The sequence below is a fragment of the Saimiri boliviensis genome, chromosome 7, assembly GCF_048565385.1.
Source record: "Saimiri boliviensis isolate mSaiBol1 chromosome 7, mSaiBol1.pri, whole genome shotgun sequence".
NCBI lineage: Eukaryota > Metazoa > Chordata > Mammalia > Primates > Cebidae > Saimiri > Saimiri boliviensis.
The window spans coordinates 8,934,014-8,955,956 of record NC_133455.1 but is presented as its reverse complement, the minus strand read 5'-3'; the positions used below and the strand labels follow the sequence as shown (position 1 = coordinate 8,955,956).

Below are 21,943 nucleotides of genomic sequence, written 5' to 3'. Positions count from 1 at the left end.
TTAAAAAGAAAAAAAAAATGGGAAGGAAATAAACCAAAATGTTAATGCTGCCAAAAAAAACACAACAAAACAACTATCTATTCATATCAGTGAGTTAAATGGAGGCACTGTCAAACTAGCCTTTCAGCACAGCAGAATCGCGTCCATCCTGCAGAGATGGGCTTTGCTGCGTGAGATGTAAGCCATTATAGTCACCAAATGGAACCATCATGAAGTTTGAATAGCTGAGGCCTTGGAGGTAGACCTGCTGCCAGGACAGATGGTGTGTCAACCAGGGCTTGTAAACTCAGATGCTCCAAGGGACCCAGCAGGTAGCACAAATGAGTGAAATGGAGCAAAGTACATGGTATTATTAGTTTCCTAGGGCTGCCATGACAAATAACTGGGTGGCTTAAAACGGCAGAGATTTATTATCTCACTCTTCCGGAGGCCAAAAGTCTAAAAAGAGGTGTGGGCAGGACTGCACTCCCTCCGAAAGCTCTAGGGCAAATCCTCCCTCGCCTCTTCCACTTCTGGTGGTGCCAGGTGTTCCTTGGCTTGTGGCTGCATCATTTGAGTCTTTGCTTCTGTCTTGGCCATCCCCTTTGCCTGTCTCACATCTCTTCCTGCTTTTCTCTTATAAGGACATTTGTCATTAGATTAGGGTTCATCTGTATAATGCAGAATGATTGCATCTTAAGATCCTTAATTACGTCTGCAAAGGCCTTTCTCCAAACGAGGTCACAGTCACAGCTTCCGGGTGAACAAATCTTTTGGTGGGTACTATTCGATCCACTACACATGAATATCCAGAATACTTTCTTTTCTCTTAACTGTAGCACCAGGGGTTAAAACCAGCGTTAAATAGCAGCTGATACTCAGCCTCAGAATGTAAGAGAAAAATGAAGTAAATACCCCAGGGGCTGGGGGCGGGCAGGGACTATGGCACTCTCTGTCTCCATGGTCAGCCACCACTCAGCATCAGCAGATTGTTCCCATGAAGGGAGGAATGCAAGTCTGTGTGCTCAGAATTTCCAGTTTGCCCCAGAAGCGAGAAAATCAGATTTTTGTGTGAAGTTCCCTAATTCTTAAATATTGGCAACTAACTCAGCATTTTTTTTTTTTTTTGAGACGGAGTCTTGCACTGTTACCCAGGTAGGAGTTCAATGGTGCGATCTCAGCTTACTGCAGCCTCTGCCTCCCATGTTCACATGATTCTCCTGCCTCAGTGTCCTGAGTAGCTGGGATTACAGGCACACACTACCATGCCCAGCTAATTTTTTGTATTTTTAGTAGAGACAGGATTTCACTATGTTGGCCAGACTGGTCTTGAACTCTTGACCTCATGATCCACCCGCCTTGGCCTCCCAAAGTGCTGGGATTATAGGCTCAAACAGCTTTTTTTTATATACCATTCAGTCAAACCTCTGGGCCAACTAGGGTACTCTTTATCAGATCCTGGCTAGGAAACCCTGGGAAAAAGACATTCAACATGAATGGGCAGGTTATACCAAGTTCCGTAATTGGAAGCTCTCTAGGACCCATGGCTCTCCTTTCTTTGCTTGCTCCAGGTATATTTTATTTGATGGTGATGTGGATGCTCTATGGGTGGAAAACATGAATTCTGTGATGGATGACAACAGGCTGTTGACATTGGCCAACGGGGAACGCATCCGGCTCCAAGCACACTGCGCCCTGCTCTTTGAGGCAAGTGCTAATTAAAAGTAAATTTAAACATAAGTCTTTGTTGTAATTAAACATGTAAATGTTTATTAAAGTAGTAGTAAATATAGATGATTTAAAAAACGAACAATGCGTAAGGGTTTCTAATAAGTACAACTCTTTGTTCTTTACTCCTTTTATCCCTCTTTATCCCAGAAGTGTCTACTTTTACTTTTCATGAATTGTTTCTTCTGATGACTAGTTTCTATAAGTAACAGGCTTAGCGTGATATTCTTCCTTTACACATTTTATGGTTTCTACATTATTTATTGACTGACTGCTACAAAAGTGAGAATTCATCTCTTACACCATTAACATCAGAATAGTATATTGCTAAGTTGGTTCACAGTACATAATGTTTACATGATAATGACAGAAATATTTACTCAAGAACCAACTAATATACTATGATTACATTTACTCTTTCTTTTTTAGAGCCATTTGCTTTGTCTGGAGTTTGTAATTGCCTACCTTTTACCCCTCACACTCTTTGCCTTTATCTTAACCTCTTTTTTAAACTTTCTATCATATCAAGTATTCTGTTGAGCCTCTTTATTTCCTGGAGACCATTCTCCAAAGCCTGCTATTTCCTGCTTAGGATACAGACTGCTTGTTTTATAGGTGTGGCCCTGGGACTTGCTTCCACTCTCTCTTAGTATTGATGCCACTCCTAACTGTAAAATTCATCAGTGCATGAAATATTTGTACATATTATTATCTGATGAGCTGACTAAACTGTATTTTTTGTAGAGACAGCTAGGTTTGTTAATATATCTGGTTTAGTTGTATACTTATGAAGTTGTATACTACCTGATCTCAACTATGTTAAAAGAATAAACAAAAAAGATTGAATGGAAAACACTCCAAAACAACATTTGTTTTTGGGTGGTGGGATTTGGATAATTTATTTTCTTCTTTATACTTTTCTATTTTTGTCAGATATTCACAACATATTAATTTTCACATTAATTTTATAATAAGAGAAAATAAAAAAGTTGTTACATCAGAAGTGTGTAATCTTCTCATCATAATCCCAGGTGCTCCTCAGGGAAAGCTGTGTTTGTCTTGGTATGATTTAGATTCTGTGCAGTTGTAATAACTTTGCCTAAGAGAAGGTCCTTAAACATCTAGTTTATCTTGTGTATAGCTGTAGCCAGGATCGATTTTCTTTATTTCTCCAGGTTGGAGATTTACAGTATGCCTCTCCTGCAACTGTCTCTCGATGTGGAATGGTTTATGTGGATCCTAAAAACTTGAAATACCGACCATACTGGGAAAAATGGGTTAATCAAATACCCAACAAGGTGAAAACTTTTTCTAAAATGAACTTAAAGTTATTAGTATTGGTGGCTAGTTGGATGACATAGTCCAGAGGGATATTTGTAGTGGAAGGCAATGACCTTGTCCTTGACCCGCCCGTGTCCTTGAGCACAAATTAAGTGAAAACATGGCAGACACACTTACTAGATTCCAGATAATTTATAGCCAGTGGGATAGGTAATGATTGGACTGGCTGGTTTAGACCAGAGGTTGACACACTTTTTCTGTAAAGGGGTAGATAGTAAATATCTGAGGCTTTGAGTGAGCCATGCTATTTCTTTTACAACTGCCCAACTCTGCTGTTGTGGCGTGAAAGCAGCCAGAAATTTGTACACAAATGGGCATGGCCGTGTACCAATAAAACTTTATTTACAAAACAGGTGACAGGCCAGAAATGTGTGTTGTCTTAACAAAAGGCTTCTGTGAAAAGTGCAGAGATGGATATGACAGTCATATGTGGGTTGTGGCTCTACCACACCTGGGACGCTATGACCACATTCTCAAAGGAACACAGGTGGCCTGGGTGTGTCTCTAGAAAGGCTACCAGGCTGGAGGTGAATGGAAAACCAGGACATAATTATGCCGGAGAAGAGCAGAAGAAAGGAAGCATGATAGAACCATCTGAGGCACTGTCCTGTGGGAGGCAGCTGTCTTGGGACCCAGGCAATCCCTGTTGGTGATTGGTGCCTTGATTGGGAGGGGACCTTTGCTGCTTTACACTCTTTGCTGGATGACCGTGGTCATGTGACTTGAACTCTAAGATGATCAGCCTCTCTTATGTCAAATGGGACCTGTTATCTTCGCTTTCTCCTCCCCAAGGGCATAGCAGACCCTGTGGCAGCGAAATGAAGGACTTCATGATGAGATGAAAGTATGTTGTAAAGGACAAATCTCTGCCAGTGTAGGGCACTATGGTCAGGGCTTCCTCACCTGCCAGATGTGTATCATCATCAGAGGTTGTTTCTCAACCCTCTTTAGGCAAGAAAAGCTTTCCACTAACTTCCATTTAAATAAAGAAACCCTTGAAATGCTTTGGAATGCTGCTTTTTTTTTTAATAGGTGGAGCAATACAATTTGAATAATCTCTTTGAGAAATATGTGCCCTATCTCATGGATGTGATAGTGGAGGGGGTGATGGATGGGAGACAAACAGAGAAGCTGAAGACGATAGTTCCTCAGACAGACCTGAATATGGTAAGAAACGGTCCCTGCCGTCAGCAAAAAGAAATTCCTTCCTAAAGACAGGCCCACGGTGGGGCTTTAAGGGGAGTGAAGATGCCAGTCAGGGTAAGCGGTAGCATTGTGGGCCGGTGCCAAGGAGGGTGCCATGCTTGCTTCTGTGCAGGTCAAAATACTGGGTTCCATCTGTCTGAACCAACATGAGGGGTCATATGTTCCCATCCTCTGGGACCAGGAATCCCGGGATTTATGACTGGAACAGACTCTGGGTGGGTGGTCCGTGTGGGCTGAACCAGATATTTTCCTGTGAACCAGGTAACCCAGTTAGCCAAGATGTTGGACGCGTTACTAGAAGGAGAAACAGAAGACCCTGACCTGCTGGAGTGCTACTTCCTGGAGGCTCTGTACTGCTCTCTGGGAGCCTCCCTGCTTGAGGATGGAAGGGCGAAATTTGACGAATGCATCAAACGCCTTGCTTCCTTGACTACTGTTGAGACGGAAGGAGTTTGGGCCAGCCCTGGGGAACTGCCAGGTGGGAACCGAGTGCTGCCTGCTTCCCTGCTCTGAGTGCCTTTGGTTAAATTTCTAGAGGAAGTGAATAAGCTTTTCCATATTTCTGTCTGTATGAGTCTTCCAGATAGTTTGCTTCTCTGGAGGAACCTGCAGTGGTCGCAGCAGGTGGCGGGACCCCCAGGAGCAGCTAGCGCGCCGACGGCGGTGGCAGGAGTTGACGCCCTCTGGATGGTCTTTCCGGATGAGAGTCAGCTTTTCCTGCCGCAGCCGAGGCGCTTGCTTCCGCCCCTCCTTAAGCGTTTCACATTCTGCATGACTTGGACTTTCTTCTCCTTGGGCTTCTCTGTGTCTTTTATTTTTTAATTTTAGCGAACTCTCTCAATTTCCACCGTGTAATCCATCTGCTGTATTCCTGAGTATCCGCACAGTAGAAAATCAAGTGTGGATTTGTAAATCGTTCATAGGAAATCATGAAATTAACATTTTATGTTTTTGCACGAAAATGTGCATCTTCAAGGAATCGTGCCTGATGAAAAGGATGCGCTCTCCAAGGCCGTGTACGGGGCTAGGGCCGCTCTTTGTCCATCTCTTATTGACATTTGAGCATGGCTTGGAATATGGAGGCTTTTGAAGTTGCATTTTATAATCCTTACCTGGCGGTCTTTTTAAAGTTTAAAATAAAATGACCTCCAGTCTTTCCGATGGAGAGTTATGGAGTAATCAGAAGGTGTACACGTCCCTGCTGTATTCGCCGGCCGTCCGACTGCTCTTTTTCAGAACAGACGTCTCCCCTGAAGGAGTGCTGTCCAGCCCCTCACTCAGCGATGACGTTGGCCTGCTTCCCCGGCCTGCCTCCCTCATTTGCCCTCATCTTGGGGACCTGAATGACCCTCTGAGCCTCCCACTTCCAGACCCCTGTTCACAGGTCCAGCCCTCCAGGCCCTCAAGCCTACCCTAGACTCCCCCAACACCCGGCACTGTTTCGTCTGTGCCACGAATCTCGCTCTCCGCCTGCTCTGCTTCTGTGACTCGGGATACACATGCTCCTATTTGGCCTCATGGGGACAGCCAGTCTGTTGCGCCGGTGTCTGCTGCGGCCTCGAGCTCCCACCACTTGCCCCTTCCCTGCATCCTCACTTCTTTGGCTGGTGGCCCTCACTTCAGCCACACTTGCCCGAGACCCCAAATGCCTTGCCTTGTCCTGTTGAATCCCTCCAAGAAAACCCCAAGTCTGTCTTCTCTGCCTCTCTAGGGGCTGGCAGCAAGAGAAGACCATGACTCTGAGTAAAGGGGAGGTGATCTCTGGGTTCGATGTGGAAGTCAAAAGTTCACTGAGTGGGTGAGAGCTGGGAGGTGTCCTTGCAGCAGCGTGAGAAAGGACAAATACAGTTGGGGACCGCTGAGGTAGGAGAGGATCGTGGACTGGTGGGAGATGATGTTGGTTGAAGAGGAGGTGGTGAGACAGGTGTCTCCATCAATCCAGCTGGCACGCGCACTCCTGGCTCCATCTGAGTCTCTCTCACCTGCAGTCTCCCCCTCTCTACCATCCCATCAGCTCTTACACGTGCCGAAGTAAAGCCTTGCATGGCCTGGGCAGAGGTGATGGTGATTACAGGAAGGGCCAGGGCTCCCGCGCTCCCGGGCACCTGCCGCTTCCGTCTCTCCCCTGCCTGGGTTCCCTGTCTTCTTTTTCGCATTGTCTATTGTGCCTGCGTTTCTCCTGTGGTAGTGCTTTGGGCTCCACACTGAGAAATGGCTGCTTCTTGCCGGTATCTGTCCCCCACCCGGCCCTCCAACGACTGCAAGGCTAGGGACCAGGGCTCTCTGCCTCACCATTGTATTCCCAGGGAAGTGTATGTCCAGTGAATGGGAAGCATGAGTTCAGAATACTCAGAAAGAGTCTGACCAGTGCACAAGTCACATCAGTGACTGTACCGTGAACAAGAAGCATAAGCTCCAAATACTTGGTGTCTGTCCAGTGATGAGTAGCGTTAGTTCAGGGCATTCGGTGTCTGTCCAGGGATGAGTAGCGTTAGTTCAGGGCATTCGGTGTCTGTCCAGGGATGTGTAACGTTAGTTCAGGGCATTCGGTCTGTCCAGGGATGAGTAGCGTTAGTTCAAGGCATTCGGTGTCTGTCCAGTGAGGGAGCAGCATTAAAGTACTCACTATGGCTTCCATGCAGTAAGCAAGCAACATTCGTTCATTTCAAACATGTGCCAGAACTGGTTTTGTATTTCCATGTCTATGATCCAAGTGAAATCAACCATTATCTCCTGCAGGTCAACTTCCAACTTTGTATGACTTTCACTTTGATAACAAACGGAATCAATGGGTGCCATGGAGCAAATTAGTTCCAGAGTATATTCATGTCCCTGAGAGGAAATTTGTCGATATCCTGGGTAAGTCAGAGTCCAACCATCGTTCCTGGGTTTAGGAGTATGTGCTCCTCACTCCGGGAGGAGGCGAGGAAGATCCCGTGGCTTCTCTGGTACTCTAAGTCCCATGCAGAGAGCTGGGAGAGAAGAACTGAAGAGGGTGAACTGTGGGCCCTCCTGGGCACAGAGGGTGGTCCCCTTGGTATTTTTGTCAGCTGCTGGCTCTGAGCATCTTCTGTGGCTGTGCCTTCCAGCTCTTTCCCCAGCAGGCTGAGCCCCACGGGTAGATGAGATGCTGTCTCGCCTCCCTTCGCCTTTCCCTGGGCTCTGTTCAGTCCACAGAGCTGGCTGCGTGGAGACCAAGCAGCAATGATCGAGGCAGAATTTTGTAAAGGGCGCTGGCTTGGAAGCTGTGTACCGTGGGCGTTTATAGACCGAGCCACATTCAGAATGCACCCCTTTGGCTATTTAGATAAAATGTGGGCTGAATAATTTCACAAAGCTTGTGCCCGACTTTGGTCCATTAAGCTTATAGAGTGAGATGCCCCTGTTTTCTCAGGAGCCCATTAGGATTAAAACCTGACAGTGCAGCAGGGAGCCAGACCCGATGCTGTGGTTTCACTGTCTCTTCAGAGGAAGGTGTTGGTCAAGAAGTTAAATCCCAGCCGGGCACGGTGGCTCAAGCCTGTAATCCCAGCACTTTGGGAGGCCGAGGCGGGTGGATCACAAGGTCAAGAGATCGAGACCAACCTGGTCAACATGGTGAAACCCCGTCTCTACTAAAAATACAAAAAAACATTAGCTGGGCATGGTGGCGCGTGCCTATAATCCCAGCTACTCAGGAGGCTGAGGCAGGAGAATTGCCTGAACCCAGGAGGCGGAGGTTGCGGTGAGCCGAGATCATGCCATTGCACTCCAGCCTGGGTAACAAGAGCGAAAACTCCGTCTCAAAAAAAAAAAAAAAAAAAAAAAAAAAAAAAAAAAAGAAGTTAAATCCCGCAGGGGTCTGAGTGATGTCAGCCACGGAGAAGCTGAGTTTTGAATATCCTGAGTATAAGTCAGAACTGCAGCTTCAAAACAGCTTGGGTGTTCTAAACCTGGGCTGCGGTGATGCTCACGCTGCTGTAGAACTGTGCGAGTCATGACATTATACACTTAAATGGGTGAACGTTTCTGAGGGCATGCCTTGGCTTTGCTGCTGTTTTTTATGGGATCTGTGGGATTCTAGAAACAACCCCAAATTGCCGAGTGCTCACCCTATTGGAGCTGCTGTGATGCCCCTATTCTTAATATCTATTTTAGTTCACACAGTGGATACCACTCGGACTACCTGGATATTGGAACAAATGGTCAAAATTAAGCAACCTGTTATTTCTGTTGGTGAATCTGGCACTTCTAAGACAGCCACTACCCAGAATTTCCTAAAAAATCTGAGTGAGGAAACTAACGTAAGTCATTATTCGTATGAGTTATCTATTGCGGCGTAACAGATAATTCCAGCGCATAGCAGCTTCATGCATCGAGCACTATGATCTCATAGGTGCTGTGGATCAGGAATATGGGAGTCACTTACCTGAGGACTTCCAGCTCAGGCTCTCATGGGATTACGGTCAAGCTGTTGGCCAGGGCCGTAGATATCTGGAGGCCTGGCCGGAGCTGGAGGATCCTCATGTAAGATGATGTTTCACATGGCTGGAGGCCTCAGTTCCTCACCGTGTGGCCCTCTCCATGGATGACTTGGGTGTGCTCCACATGGTAGCGAGTGCTTAAGATAGACAGCAAAGCAGATGGTATGATGTCTTTTATGACCTGGCCTTGGAAGTCACATACCCTCCCTTCTGCCATAATCTATGGGTGAGACAGAAGCCACCGAACTCCCTGATACAGTGTGGAAGGGGCCTGCACCAGGGTGTGGGCACCTGGAGGCGAGGATGATCTGGGGCCCTCTTGGAGGCTGGCTGTAACATTATTCACCATCATTTTTGGGTTTCTAAAACTTTTCAAGTGTTTCCTTTCCTTCCTCTGGCCAGCTACGTGTCCGGTGTGTGGGGGTCGGATATGTTCCACGCACGGAGCTTGTGGGGTGCACAGGACAAGTGACAGTGAACAAGCTGTCAAGGTCTGCTCTGGAGGGGTCCTCAGGCAGTTGCGGGATAAACATGGAGATGAGCACAGGGAGCATGGCAGTGTTTGCAGCCAGAGGGACCTACAGGTTTGTGGAGTCAGGCACTAGGAAGCCTCATTTGAGAGCCTCCTTTGCAACACCCCTCTCCTGGTGCTCAGGACTCTGCACCTGGTGCTCAGCCCAGCCAGGCACACCTGAATGCAGTCGCTTAGCAAGGCACACATTCAGCTTCAACACATTCAGCTCGTGTGCACCTGCACTTTGGATGCCCTAGGTGGAGAGAGTTATGGAAGGCAGCAGTTTGTTCTCAAAGTGTGGTCCCCAGACTCACAGCCTTGGCATCACTGGAAACTTGTTTAAAATACCCAGACCACCAGGCATGGTGTCTTGTGTCTGGTAGTCCCAGCTACTCAAGAGGCTGAGGCAGGAGGACCACTTGAGGCTGGGAATTCAAGGCTGCAGTGAGCTATGACCGAGTGACAGTGCACGCCAGCCTGGGCAACAGAGCAAGTCCCTACCTCTTAAAAATAAGAAAACAAAAAGCACCCTGATCTACCTAATTGGAAACTCTGGGGAATGGAGCCCCACAAAGTGTGTGGCACAGCCCTGCAGGTGGAGCTGATGTATAATTAGTTAAGTGTGAGAACCACTGAAGAAGGAGCTCTCACCAGCCTCAGCACGTGGCAAGAGGACCGGAGGACACATGCGTGAGCATCCAGGGGGCGTCCCTCACCTTTCCCTCCAGCACTTAGTCCCAAAGCATGAACCACTTGTTCCTGCTCTCTTTGACCTCTTTAGATACAGCCAGTGCGATCATGATTTATGTTTGAATATTGTCATATTGCAAATGCTGTTAGATATTGCATCTCATACAATGCAGTCACCCTGTGAAGTAGTCCAAAGAGATGGCATTACAGTCATCTTGCAAGTGAGAAAAACGAGGCTCCGAAAGGTTGAATGACTTTTTGGAAGTCGCCTTGCTAGAACTGTGCAGAAACAAGACCCTCAGTCCACTTTCCTCTATGCCACTTTGTCCCTAAGGCTCACGTGTGACAATTGGCTGTTGACTCATACAATCTGCTGAAAGGAAAGAGGAATTCTTCCTTCAGCACTTACAAAATAACGAAGCGCTGACTCACAGTGGATTATTAAAAAGTTAGTCCAGAGGCCAGTAGATCTGCAAAATCGATGTTAGCTTATGTGCAAATGTTTATTGTTGCTACCCTGAAGAAAAGGCCAGCTTTTTACGTCATCTCTTTCTGCTTCAGATTGTGTTAATGGTCAACTTCTCCTCCCGTACCACGTCCATGGATATCCAAAGAAACTTAGAAGCAAATGTGGAAAAGCGAACTAAAGATACTTACGGCCCGCCCATGGGAAAACGCCTTCTGGTGTTCATGGATGACATGAATATGCCGAGGGTAGTCAGATGCTTCCGCAGGTGGAGGGAGGGGCCGATGGTGCCTGTGTCTGTATGGGGGTGTGTATTAGAAGTGAGTATGAGGACACTGATCTTTATCTCTGCACAACGTCTGCAGGGTGCAGGCTGTGGGGAGCCAGCCTAGGGCAGGATGTGCCTGGGATGCTCTTCTTACACAGAGGGACCTTCCCTGATGGATCTTGTTCCTTAGTTTCTTGGAGGAGGAATGCAGGCAGCAGGCAGGCTTTGAACTAAATTCAGCATGTGTTTGAGGAAGTTGTTTCCAAAGGAGCTCTTCTTTAGATCATAATACTGTTGTTGACCTCATGAACATGGGAGGCATCGGGGCGGAACCTTCCCAAGAATTCTTCTGGAGTTTTCAAGGAAGAGAAACTTTAGCTGCGTGATGAGTGTGTTTTTCGCTCATCATCTCAGGGGTCAGATCCTGAGAAGTACAAAGTTTTCCTAGCATGTTGGAATTGGAATTTATGTTATTTCACAGAACCGTTTTTTCCCTGAAAGTCTATTTCCAGAAGGACTGTATGCAAAGCCAGGATCCACCCACCCATCCATCCACCCATCCATCCATCCATCCGTCCATCCATCCATCCATCCGTATGTTCATTCATCTGTCAATCTATTCTTCTACTTATCCATCTGTGCGTCTGTTTTTTCATCCACCCATCTGTTATTTACCCATCTGTTCATCCATCCAACCACCTGTCTGTTCATTCATGTATTTATTCATCTACCCATCTGTTCTTCTGTTTACCCAATCTATTTTTCCATCTGCCTTTCCATTTATCCATCTACCCATCTGTTCATTCACCTGTCCATCCATCCATCCATCCATCCATCCATTCATCCTTCTTTCCTTCCATCTGTCTGTCTGTCTCTCCATCTGTCCGTCCATCCATCCATCTGTCCATCCGTCTCTCCATCTGTCCATCCATCCTTCCATCCATCCATCCATCCATCTATCCGTCTGTCTGTCTGCTTGCCCATTAAATAGATGGTCCAATCAGTCTGTCATTATCAGTCTATGAATTAATTACCCAATGTCTTTGCTTATGTCAAATGAAGTAAGGGACACATGCTTGGCTTAAGGCTTGTCGCTTTGTAAGCCCCTGAGTTGAAACAGGTGAAAGCAAGAGAAGCAGAAGTGTCAGTATGTGGACAGGCGCATCACACCCCCTGGGCGGGACTGCATTGTTGACTTCTTGTCTGTCCATCTGTCCATTCGTCCATCCATCCATCCATCCATCCACTCATTAATGGAATTAACATATATTTATTCAGCACTTCCTATGGGACTGGTGCTGTGTAGTCAACACCTATGTAGTTCCGGCCCTCATGAAGCTATAGTCACATAAGGGAGACAGATTTCAAAAAACACAGTCACAAATGGATATATACAGTTGCAGCCTTTGAGAAGCCCCATGAAACTGCAACCGGGGTGCCCTGGAGAGTTACAGGAGAAGTGAGCTTGAGTTGGGATGGTCAGCCAAGGCCTCTCTAACTCCGGCTTTGCGATACTACTGTTCTCTTTTCTTTTTTTATAAAAATCAAGGTGGATGAATATGGCACACAGCAGCCAATTGCCTTGCTGAAGCTGCTGTTGGAAAAAGGCTACTTATATGACCGTGGCAAGGAGCTGAACTGCAAAAGCATTCGAGACCTTGGCTTTATCGCTGCGATGGGAAAAGCCGGAGGAGGCCGCAATGAAGTTGACCCGAGATTTATTTCACTGTTCAGTGTCTTCAACGTGCCATTTCCTTCAGAGGAGTCTCTGCATTTAATTTATTCCTCCATTCTGAAAGGCCATACCTCGGTAACTTGATTTTAATTAGAATTCTAAGCCGGAAGAGCTTGTATTGGGAGGAAACATACGCAGGGCTGATGTATCCATTAGGTACAGCAGGGTCAAAGCCTAGGGCCCTCGATACTTTTAAGGGCCTATGAAAATGTTTTAATTTCTTTCAAAATCAGAAGAAAAAAATTATCTTGATACAAATGCCAATATAAAATGTAATCGTAACATGTTTTTACGGAGGAAGGAGTCCATGGAAGAAAAAGTGCCTTGGGCTTGTGGGAGTCCTGACGTGACCCTGAGATGCTCATGCCACACCGAGTGACAGCGAAGAATCAACTAGCAGGCTGGGGTCCTGGAGTCAATCCCCATTCTGCTCTGTGAGCAGGTTCCTTGAACTCTCCTAACCTCCTTGTCATTTGGAGGGGGGAGATCATGATGGTCCCCATCTCACTGGGTTTTGGGAGGAAATGGGTGTAAATGGTGTGGCACGCTACCTAGCACATAGCAGATACCATGTTACTAGTTATTGCTATTATTATTATTATGGTTTACTTGGCTTCTCCAAGTGGAACCCATTCATTTAAACAACCATCTTCTGATCCTGGCATTTTCCTACTAAAGCGGGGTCTGCATACTCAGAGGCGCCAGGGGCCAGGTGGGTAAGATAAAGGTGTGGCGGGGCCAGGCATGATCAGTAGGAACTGTGAGCACCCAGCCTATTCATACCCTACTTGAAGGCATTAACTTTCAAAACTCTGAGGTCTGTGCTGGTCAAGTAAAGCCCCCACCGAGGGCTGTGTGGGGTCTTTGGTTTCACATCATGCTGACTTGTCAGTTAATGTGAAAATCTAGAGCAATAAAAGCAAGTCAGGCCAGGCGTGGTGGCTCATACCTGTAATCCTAGCACTTTGGGAGGCCGAGGCACATGGATCACTTGAAGTCTGGAGTTCAAGACCAGCCTGGTCAATATGTCAAAACCCCGTCTCTACTAAAAATACAAAAATTAGCCGGGCATGGTGGTGGGCACCTGTAGTCCCAGCTACTTGGGAGGATGAGGCAGGAGAATTGCTTGAACCTGGGAGGTGAAGTCTTCAGTGAGCCGAGATTGCACCACTGCACTCCAGTCTGGGAAACAGAGTCACAGTCTCAAACAAACAAACAAAAAAATAAGCTGATGAGCTTCTCTGTCTTTCAATTTTTTAATCTCCTGTTTTAAAAAAATATAGTAAAATTCACACAATGGCTGGGCATGGTGACTCACACCTGTGTCACTGCACTTTGGGAGACTGAGGAGAACGGATCGCTTGAGCCCAGGAGTTCGAGACCAGGCAATGTGGTGAAACCCTGTCTCTACAAAAAATGCAAAACAATTAGCCAGGCATGGTGGTGTCCTGTGGTCCCAGCTACAAGGGAGGCTGAGGTGGGAGGATCGCTTGAGCCCAGGAGGTCAAGGCTGCAGTAAGCTGTGATCATGCCACTGCACTCCAGCCTGGGAAGCAGAGCAAGACCCTATCTCAAAAAAAAAAAAAAAAAAAAAAAACAACCCACAAAATTAGTTATTTTAGCCATTTTAAAGTATACAATTCGGTGGCATTTACTTCATTCACAGTGTTGTGCAGCCATCAGCACTGTCTAACTTTAGAATTTTCCTCACCCCAGCAGGAAACCCATGCTCATTAGCAGTTACTCCCATCCCACCTCTCATTCCCAGGAACCTGGAACCTACCTTTCGTCTCTATGGAGTTTTCTCTGTCGGGCATTTCATATAAATAGTGTCATAAAGCGCGTGGCTTTTCGTGCCGGGCTTCCTTCACTCTGCGTCATCTTCTCGCGCGTCATCCGTGCTGGAGCGGGTGGCAGGGCTTCATGCCTGGGTTTTGTTTGTTTGTTTGTTTTCTTTTCTTTCTTTTTTTTTTTTTTCCTTTTGAGAGGGAGTCTCACTCTGTCACCCAGGCTGGAGTGCAATGGTGCACTCTCACCGCAACCCCCACCTCCCGAGTTCAAGCGATTCTGCTGCCTCAGCCTCCTGAGTAGCTAGGATTACTGGTGTGCACCACCATGCTCAGCTAATTTTTGTATTTTATTTTAGTAGAGATGGGGTTTTACCATGTTGGTCAGGCTGGTCTTGAACTCCTGACCTCAGGTGATCCACCCATCTTGGCCTCCCAAAGTGCTGGGATTACAGATGTGAGCCACCACATCCGTCCAACTTTATTCCTTTTCATGGCTCAGTAATATTCCATCGTACAACTCTGCCACATTTTGTTTATTCATCCATCTACTGAAGGATATTTGTGGGGGGGGTCTCTTTGCATTTTTCAGACGTTTCATGAGAGCATTGTGGCTGTGAGTGACAAGCTGACATCCTGCACGCTAGCACTTTACAAAAATATTGTGCAAGACCTACCTCCCACTCCGTCAAAGTTCCATTACATCTTCAACCTTCGAGATCTCTCACGGGTTTTTAATGGTCTTGTCCTCACTAACCCCGAGCGGTGAGTTGGGTTTATCTTACTAAAACATGCCCCAAGGGTATGATGGCTTTTCTTATTCTTTTAAGACAGAGGGCTTATCAATGGATTGGATGAATCATTGTATGAATTAACGACCCAATGTCTTTGCTTATGTTAAATGAAGAGGCAAGATCAACGCTTGGCTTAAGGCTTCATGCTTTGTAAGCCACTGAGTTGAAACCCCGGGAACCGAGAGAAGCAGAATTGTGGGCAGGTGTGTCACACCCCTCGGGCAGGACTGTGTTGACTTCTCGTTTTCAGTTCTGAAGTTGGAATTTGCCTTCATGGACCTTTTGCTCATGTAACTCCATCATTGCCGGTTCATTATAGAATGTATATCTTCAGAAGAAGTAAGCAGAGGACAGAAAGGATTTAAGTCTGGGTATAGGCAAATTCCCCATTAAAACTAGACTTATGCCTTCACATGAATGTCTACTTCATTCTATGTGAATTTGCAAGCATAGTCCAATTATGTGGATTTATATTATGAATCCGGAAGATACTGAAAAATGAGTTGAGAACTTTCCATGTATCCTGCTCTTGGGTGCCTCGAAACGTGTAGAATGTCAGGGGTGGTCAGCAGAGGGCAGCTCCAGGTGTTTTGGGTAGTGATGGTTCTTTGCTAGAAAGCAGAAGTTCTGGAACTGGAGCCAGATGGAGTTGGCTCTTAGAAAAAGGAGCTGTTGGCCAGGTGCAGCGGCTTATGGCTGTGGTCTCAGCATTTTGGGAGGCTGAAAGAGGATTACTTGAGCCTAGGAGTTTTAGACTAGCCTGGGCAGCATAGTGAGATCTAGCTCTATAAAAAAATTTAAAGATTAGCTGAATGTGGTGGTGCATACCTGTAGTCCCAGCAACTTGGGAGGCTGATCACTTAAGCCCAGGAATTTGAGATGGTGAGATGGCGGTGAGCTATGATTGCACCAGTGCACCAGCCTGGGTAACCAAGCGAGACCCTGTTTCTTAAAATAAGAAAAAAGAAAAAGAAGCTGCCAGTGACCCTCATGCTGGTTTTAAATCTGTGCATTCCAGCAAGTAGGGAGATGTCAGGTACTTATTTTATGTCATTTATAGATAACACTCTTTTTTTCTTTCCAGTAAGATAAGCTATGGATGATGACTTTAGGGTCTTTACATTATTTATTAGCTTCTGTTGGGTCCTCTGGTTAGATTTCATTTATGTGAGACTAGCAGGGGCAAGATTAGAGAAACGCTGGGCCTTTACTGGGCCCTGTGTGCCTGTGTGACCGTCACAGCCGTCGGCCCTGGTATCCTGCAGGTGGCTTCCTGGCTGATTTTTGTCTCTTCCATTCTGCAGATTCCAGACGGTGGCCCAGATGGTGAGAGTCTGGAGGAATGAGTGTCTGAGAGTCTTCCACGACCGGCTGATCAGTGAAACAGACAAGCGTCTGGTCAGTACGTCCAATGCATCAGCAAGGGCAAAACTCAGCCACCAAATTCTCAGGAAAATAAACAAGCACCAAACGGGCTTTTTGTACAGGAAGCTAATTGCAGAAAAATAGACACTCCCACGAGAAGTCAACAGGCCAAGGAGGGTGGGTCGGTTATTAAGCCTTGCAGCAACTGAAGAAATAGAATGCAAATTGTTTTAGATAATAATAGTGTATCCTCTTCTCCTGACGAGTCTTAGCTTGTGAACTGTTGTTGAGTTTGGGGCCTTAAGTGGGCTTCTGTTTCAAGGTACAAGAGCACATAGGTGGCTTGGTTATGAAACATTTTAACGATGACGTGGAGGTGGTGATGAGGAATCCCGTATTGTTTGGAGACTTCCGAATGGCCCTGCACGAAGGAGAACCGCGCATTTATGAAGACATCCAGGACTACGAGGCGGCCAAGGCTCTGTTCCAGGTGGGGACGAGCTCCACCCTGTCTGTGGGCTCGCTTGCGTGGGCCAAGCGGGGAGCTGAGCATTGCATGGGTGCCCAGGAGCCTAACACGCATGGCTCCTGTCGGAGGGCTTGAAGTCCAGGCTTATGTCTTGTCCGATGACCACCCACATCTAGCATGCCTGGGAGTGACGTTAGGAAACTTAAGCGGACTCCTGGGCCACTCCGGGAGGCTTGCTCGGGCCCACGGAGGGCCCTGGATTCTTGTGCACAGCCAGGTTTGGGAACCACTTGTTTGACTCCCTAATATTCGTTTTCATTCAAATTCATGAGATGAGCCTGGCTACCTGCTTTGGGTTGCTGCTGGCCAATCAAAGCCCAGCAGATGGAAATCTCGATTGTGAAGGCTAGATTAGTCCCAGAGACACAAACAGTTTATTTTAGCTACTGTAGATGTTCAGAAAAATCTCTCTTCCATTGATAATCTCCTCTGGACAAAAGGAAGAAGCCTGGCTCTTAAAATCCAGTGATCCTTTAAGACATTTTTAATTTGTTTTATTTATTTATTTTGAGACAGGGTCTCTCTCTGTCACCCAGGCCGCAGTGCAGTGGTGCAGTCTTGGCTCACTGCAGCCTCAACCTCCTGGGCTCAAGTGACCCTCCTGCTTCAGCCTCCCGAGTAGCTGGGACTAGGGGCACACATCACCGGGCCCAGCTAATTTTTTTATTTTTATTTTTGTAGAGACAGAGTCTTGCTATGTGGCCCAGATTGGTCTCAAACTCCTGGGCTCAAGTGATCCTCCTGCCTCAGCCTCCCAAAGTGCTAGGATTATAGGCATGAGCCACCATGCTGGGTTTAAAACTTTTTTTTTTTTTTTTTTTTTTTTTTAAATGCAGGAAATTCTTGAAGAGTATAATGAAAGCTACACCAAAATGAACTTGGTTCTCTTCGACGACGCTCTGGAGCATTTAACCCGGGTGCACCGAGTCATCCGCATGGACCGTGGCCACGCCCTGCTGGTCGGGGTAGGGGGCTCAGGGAAGCAGTCACTTTCGAGGCTGGCTGCCTTTACAGCTGGCTGCGAGGTCAGTCCACGTCCCCTCCCAGAAGTAGGTTGATGATGCCAGTTTCTGCAGTTAGTAGTTCATGTACATACTGGAACAATCCACAGCAGATCGTAACAGGATGTTTTCATAGGGTGTAGAGGTGGGTGTTTTTGCCTTGTTTTAGGCTTGATACTATATTTTAACTGAATAGTCAAAGCTTTGACTTAGAATGGGGTTACATCCCGATAAACTCATCATAAGTCAGAAATATCGTGACTTGAAAATGCATTTAATATCCTGATAAATCCATTGTAAAGCTGAAACATCCTAAGTTGAACCATTGAAGCTGGGGACCATCTGTATTGTCTTGTTTTTAGGCTGGAGAATGTCAGATCAAGTTAGAAAGTCAAACACAAGCAAATCCCTTGGAAGGTGATGTGTGTTCCCATGGGGAGGGCTTGGCCCAAACCTCAGTGGACCCATCCTATGGGGTTGGCAATTTGCTGGCTGCCATATGTGCATAGCCTGCACCCATAGATCTGGGTTAATCTTAGAATCTTTTATTTTTAAACAGTTTTACTGAGATTGAATTCAAGACCATGCAATCTGCGCATTCAAAGCATACAAACCAGTGCTTTTCGGCGTATTCACGATCTGTGCCACCATGACCACAGAATCCTTTAGATCATTTTTGTGGCATCAGCCACAAAATGTGGTGGTTCATGCCTGTAATCCCAGCACTTTGGGAGGCCGAGGCAGGTGAATCACTTGAGGTCAGGAGTTCCAGACCAGCCTTGCCAACATGGTGAAACCCCGTCTCTGCTAAAAATACAAAAAATAGCCAGGCATGGTGACAAGCATCTGTAATCGCAGCTCCTCGGAGGCTGAGGCAAGGGAATTGCTTGAGCCTGTGAGGCAGAGGTTGCAGTGGGCTGAGATCATGCGAAAGCACTCCAGCCTGGGCAACAGAGCAAGATTCTGTCAAAACAACAAAAACATTTTTGTGTCTTCAAGAAGAAATCCCATGTCCTTTAGTGATTACCGCCCGATCTCTGCACCCTCCCCTCACTGAGCCCTAAGCAACTAACTACTAATCTGCTTTCTGTCCTATCGTCTTCCTGTTCTAGCCTTTCATATGAATAGTGTGTGTGTCTGTGTTGTGTCTGGCATCTTTTAGTTCATGTTGCAGCGTGTATCAGTGCTTCTTTTTTTCTTTTTTTTATTTGGCCAGTAAGCCTTCCTCGTATGTCTGTGCCTGTTTCCTTTACCCATTGCTGGACACTGCTGTGATTTGCACCTGTTGGCTTTTGTGAACAGTGCCGCTGTGAACTCTCATGCCACTTGCTGTGTGGATGTGTGTTTGCATTGCTCTTGGGGATGCTCCTGGGAGCGGAATTGACGGTCCCCATGATACATCTATGTTTAATCATCTAAGAAAGCTCCAGGGTGTGGCTGCACTGTTTCTGTTCCTCCCAGCAGCGTCTGAGGGTTCCTATTTCTTCACACTGTTCGTAGAATTGTACAGGTACCGCTCGCAGCTTCCACAGGTAACTCACCTGCAGGGGCCTCCGACAGGCCTGCGCTGTGCACTGAGACGTCGTGTGAAGAAGAATCATCTCCCTAATTCACCCTTTTCTCCCCAGACCTTTCATGAGTTCTCTGGTATCTGACTTCATCCACTATTCAGGTCTTCCACTGTCCAGATGCCTCTGTTTTCACCTCCAGTTTTATGATACACATGTGTGCTTATAATTTTTTTTTCTTTTGAGACAGAGTTTCACTCTTGTTACCCAGGCTGGAGTGCAATGGCCCGATTTCAGCTCACCGCAACCTCCGCCTCCTGGGTTCAGGCAATTCTCCTGCCTCAGCCTCCTGAGTAGCTGGGATTACAGGCACGCGCCACCATGCCCAGCTAATTTTTGTATTTTTAGTAGAGACGGGGTTTCACCATGTTGACCGGGATGGTCTTGATCTCTTGACCTCGTGATCCACCCACCTCGGCCTCCCAAAGCGCTGGGATTACAGGCTTGAGCCACTGCACCCGGCCCACTTACAATATTTTAAACCTACAACGGGTTTATAGAGACGTAGCCCCATCATACGCTGAAAAATGTACACTAAAATGCAACTAGTACCTAACAGCAGCTCCCTTTAGGTGACGACATTACAAATGATCTTTATTTTCTTTAGATGTTTCTTCGTTGCTTGAATTGTTGCAAAGAGGATTATTATATTTAAAGAGAGAGAAACGAGTGAGTCTGTAATCATCGTGACGATGACTCTGTGCAGTGGACTGAAGGTCTGCCTGCACCTGCTCTGTGTGTGTGCTGCAGGACAGGGTCCGTGTTCAGCCTCTGTTCTTCTCACACACTCAGCCAGCCCTCATGTCTAGCTCAGACCACTTAGACAAGCCACCTTTCGTGAAGATACTTCTTGCTGAAAGGCCATTTTCATGACCCTTCTTCCAGCAAGAAAGAGGTGTTCTTTTGCATAGACTTTCTTGTTTGTCTTCAGCGTGTTTTCTGGAATCAGATTTAACTCAGCATCAACGCTATTACCACAGAGAGTCTTAGGCAGTTCAGGCTTTCATAACAAAGCGCGATAGACTGGCTGGCACGTGGACAGCAGATGTTTGTTTCTCACCATTCTGGAGGCTGGGAATTCCAAGATCAGGGTGCCAGCATGGTCGGGCTCCAGAGAGGGCCCTGTCCTGGGTTGCAGATGACTGGCTTCTCATGGTATCGTCACATGGTTGGATAAGAGCAAGAAAAGTCTTTGGAGTCCCTTTTATAAGGGCACTAATCCCATTCGTGAGGGCTCCACCCTCATCACCTAATCGCCTCCTAAAAGCCCAGCCTCCAAATACCATCACACTGGGGTTTATGATTTCAACACAGAAATTTTTTTTTCTTTTTTTTTTTTTTTGTGAGTGGAACAAACGTTCAGTCCATTGCACGGAGTAAGAATCACTATTGGTACCGGGCACGGTGGCTCACGCCTGTAATCCCAGAACTTTGGGAGGCCGAAGCGGGTGGATCACAAGGTCAAGAGATCGAGACCATCCTGGTCAACATGGTGAAACCCCGTCTCTACTAAAAATACAAAAAAAAAAAAATTAGCTGGGCATGGTGGCACGTGCCTGTAATCCCAGCTAATCAGGAGGCTGAGGCAGGAGAATTGCTTGAACCCAGGAGGCGGAGGTTGCGGTGAGCCGAGATCGCGCCATTGCGCTCCAGCCTGGCGACAGAGCAAGACTCCATCTCAAAAAAAAAAAAAAAAAAGAATCACTATTGGTGTGGGCTCACTCATTTCTGTCTCTAAATGGAATAATCATCACTGCAACAATTCAAACAATGCAGAAACGTCTAAAGAAAATAAGGACCATATGTGATTTCATCACCTAAAGATTGCCACTGTTAGGCCCCAGCAGCATTTTAGTGCATACTTCTTCTTTTGTAAAATTCTTTTTCTGTTATTTTAATTTTTGGTCTGGGAACCAAAGGGGTAATGTGCACTTTTCAACTTACAATAGGGCCATGTCCCAGTAAACCCGTCATAAGTTGAAAATATTATTAGTTAAAAATATACTTTTGATTTATATATTCAACTCACAGTGGGTTTATCTGGATCTGACCCCACCGTGAGTTGAGGATTGTGCTGAAAGCATAGCACTTTTACATCACGGCAAAGTCAAAAAATTCTAAGCTGAACCCTAGGAAGTCAGGGACCATATGTGCATCATATACAAACATGTCTTCTTCGTGCCAGCGGTGGTTTAATGTGAGGTTGTGGAATATAAGTTATGTAATTTTTCCCTACTGTATCACTGCATCTTTTCAAGTCAATAAATATGTGTTTACCTTGTCTTTGGAAAGATTGGACAGTGTCCCAGTGTTTGGATATGTCACACATAACCCATCTCTGCTGGCGAGCATTTAGCTTTTTCCTTGTTTTTAAATTACAGTGTAGTGATGAACAGCTTTGCTTATATATCTTTGAATATTATTCAGCTTTTTTTTCCCATAGGATCACTTTCTTTAGAAACTGGTAAATTGGCGGGTTAAAGGGTATATGCTTTGTCAAGGCTTTTGT

The 21,943-nt window shown here is 46.3% G+C and overlaps 1 protein-coding gene across 2 annotated transcripts in view; it reads left to right on the top strand.

Moving 5' to 3' along the window:
• DNAH10 (dynein axonemal heavy chain 10) overlaps positions 1-21,943 on the top strand; it is a 175,775-nt gene that overhangs the window by 104,861 nt on the left and 48,971 nt on the right. For both annotated transcript variants that reach the window (XM_039471919.2, XM_074402071.1), the window contains exons 40-51: positions 1,551-1,686; positions 2,883-3,005; positions 4,081-4,215; positions 4,516-4,732; positions 6,994-7,113; positions 8,392-8,537; positions 10,483-10,635; positions 12,205-12,465; positions 14,770-14,942; positions 16,276-16,369; positions 16,659-16,826; positions 17,702-17,890. In XM_039471919.2, coding sequence (XP_039327853.2) covers positions 1,551-1,686; positions 2,883-3,005; positions 4,081-4,215; positions 4,516-4,732; positions 6,994-7,113; positions 8,392-8,537; positions 10,483-10,635; positions 12,205-12,465; positions 14,770-14,942; positions 16,276-16,369; positions 16,659-16,826; positions 17,702-17,890 — 1,915 coding nt within the window. The remainder of the gene's footprint in view (positions 1-1,550; positions 1,687-2,882; positions 3,006-4,080; positions 4,216-4,515; positions 4,733-6,993; positions 7,114-8,391; positions 8,538-10,482; positions 10,636-12,204; positions 12,466-14,769; positions 14,943-16,275; positions 16,370-16,658; positions 16,827-17,701; positions 17,891-21,943) is intronic.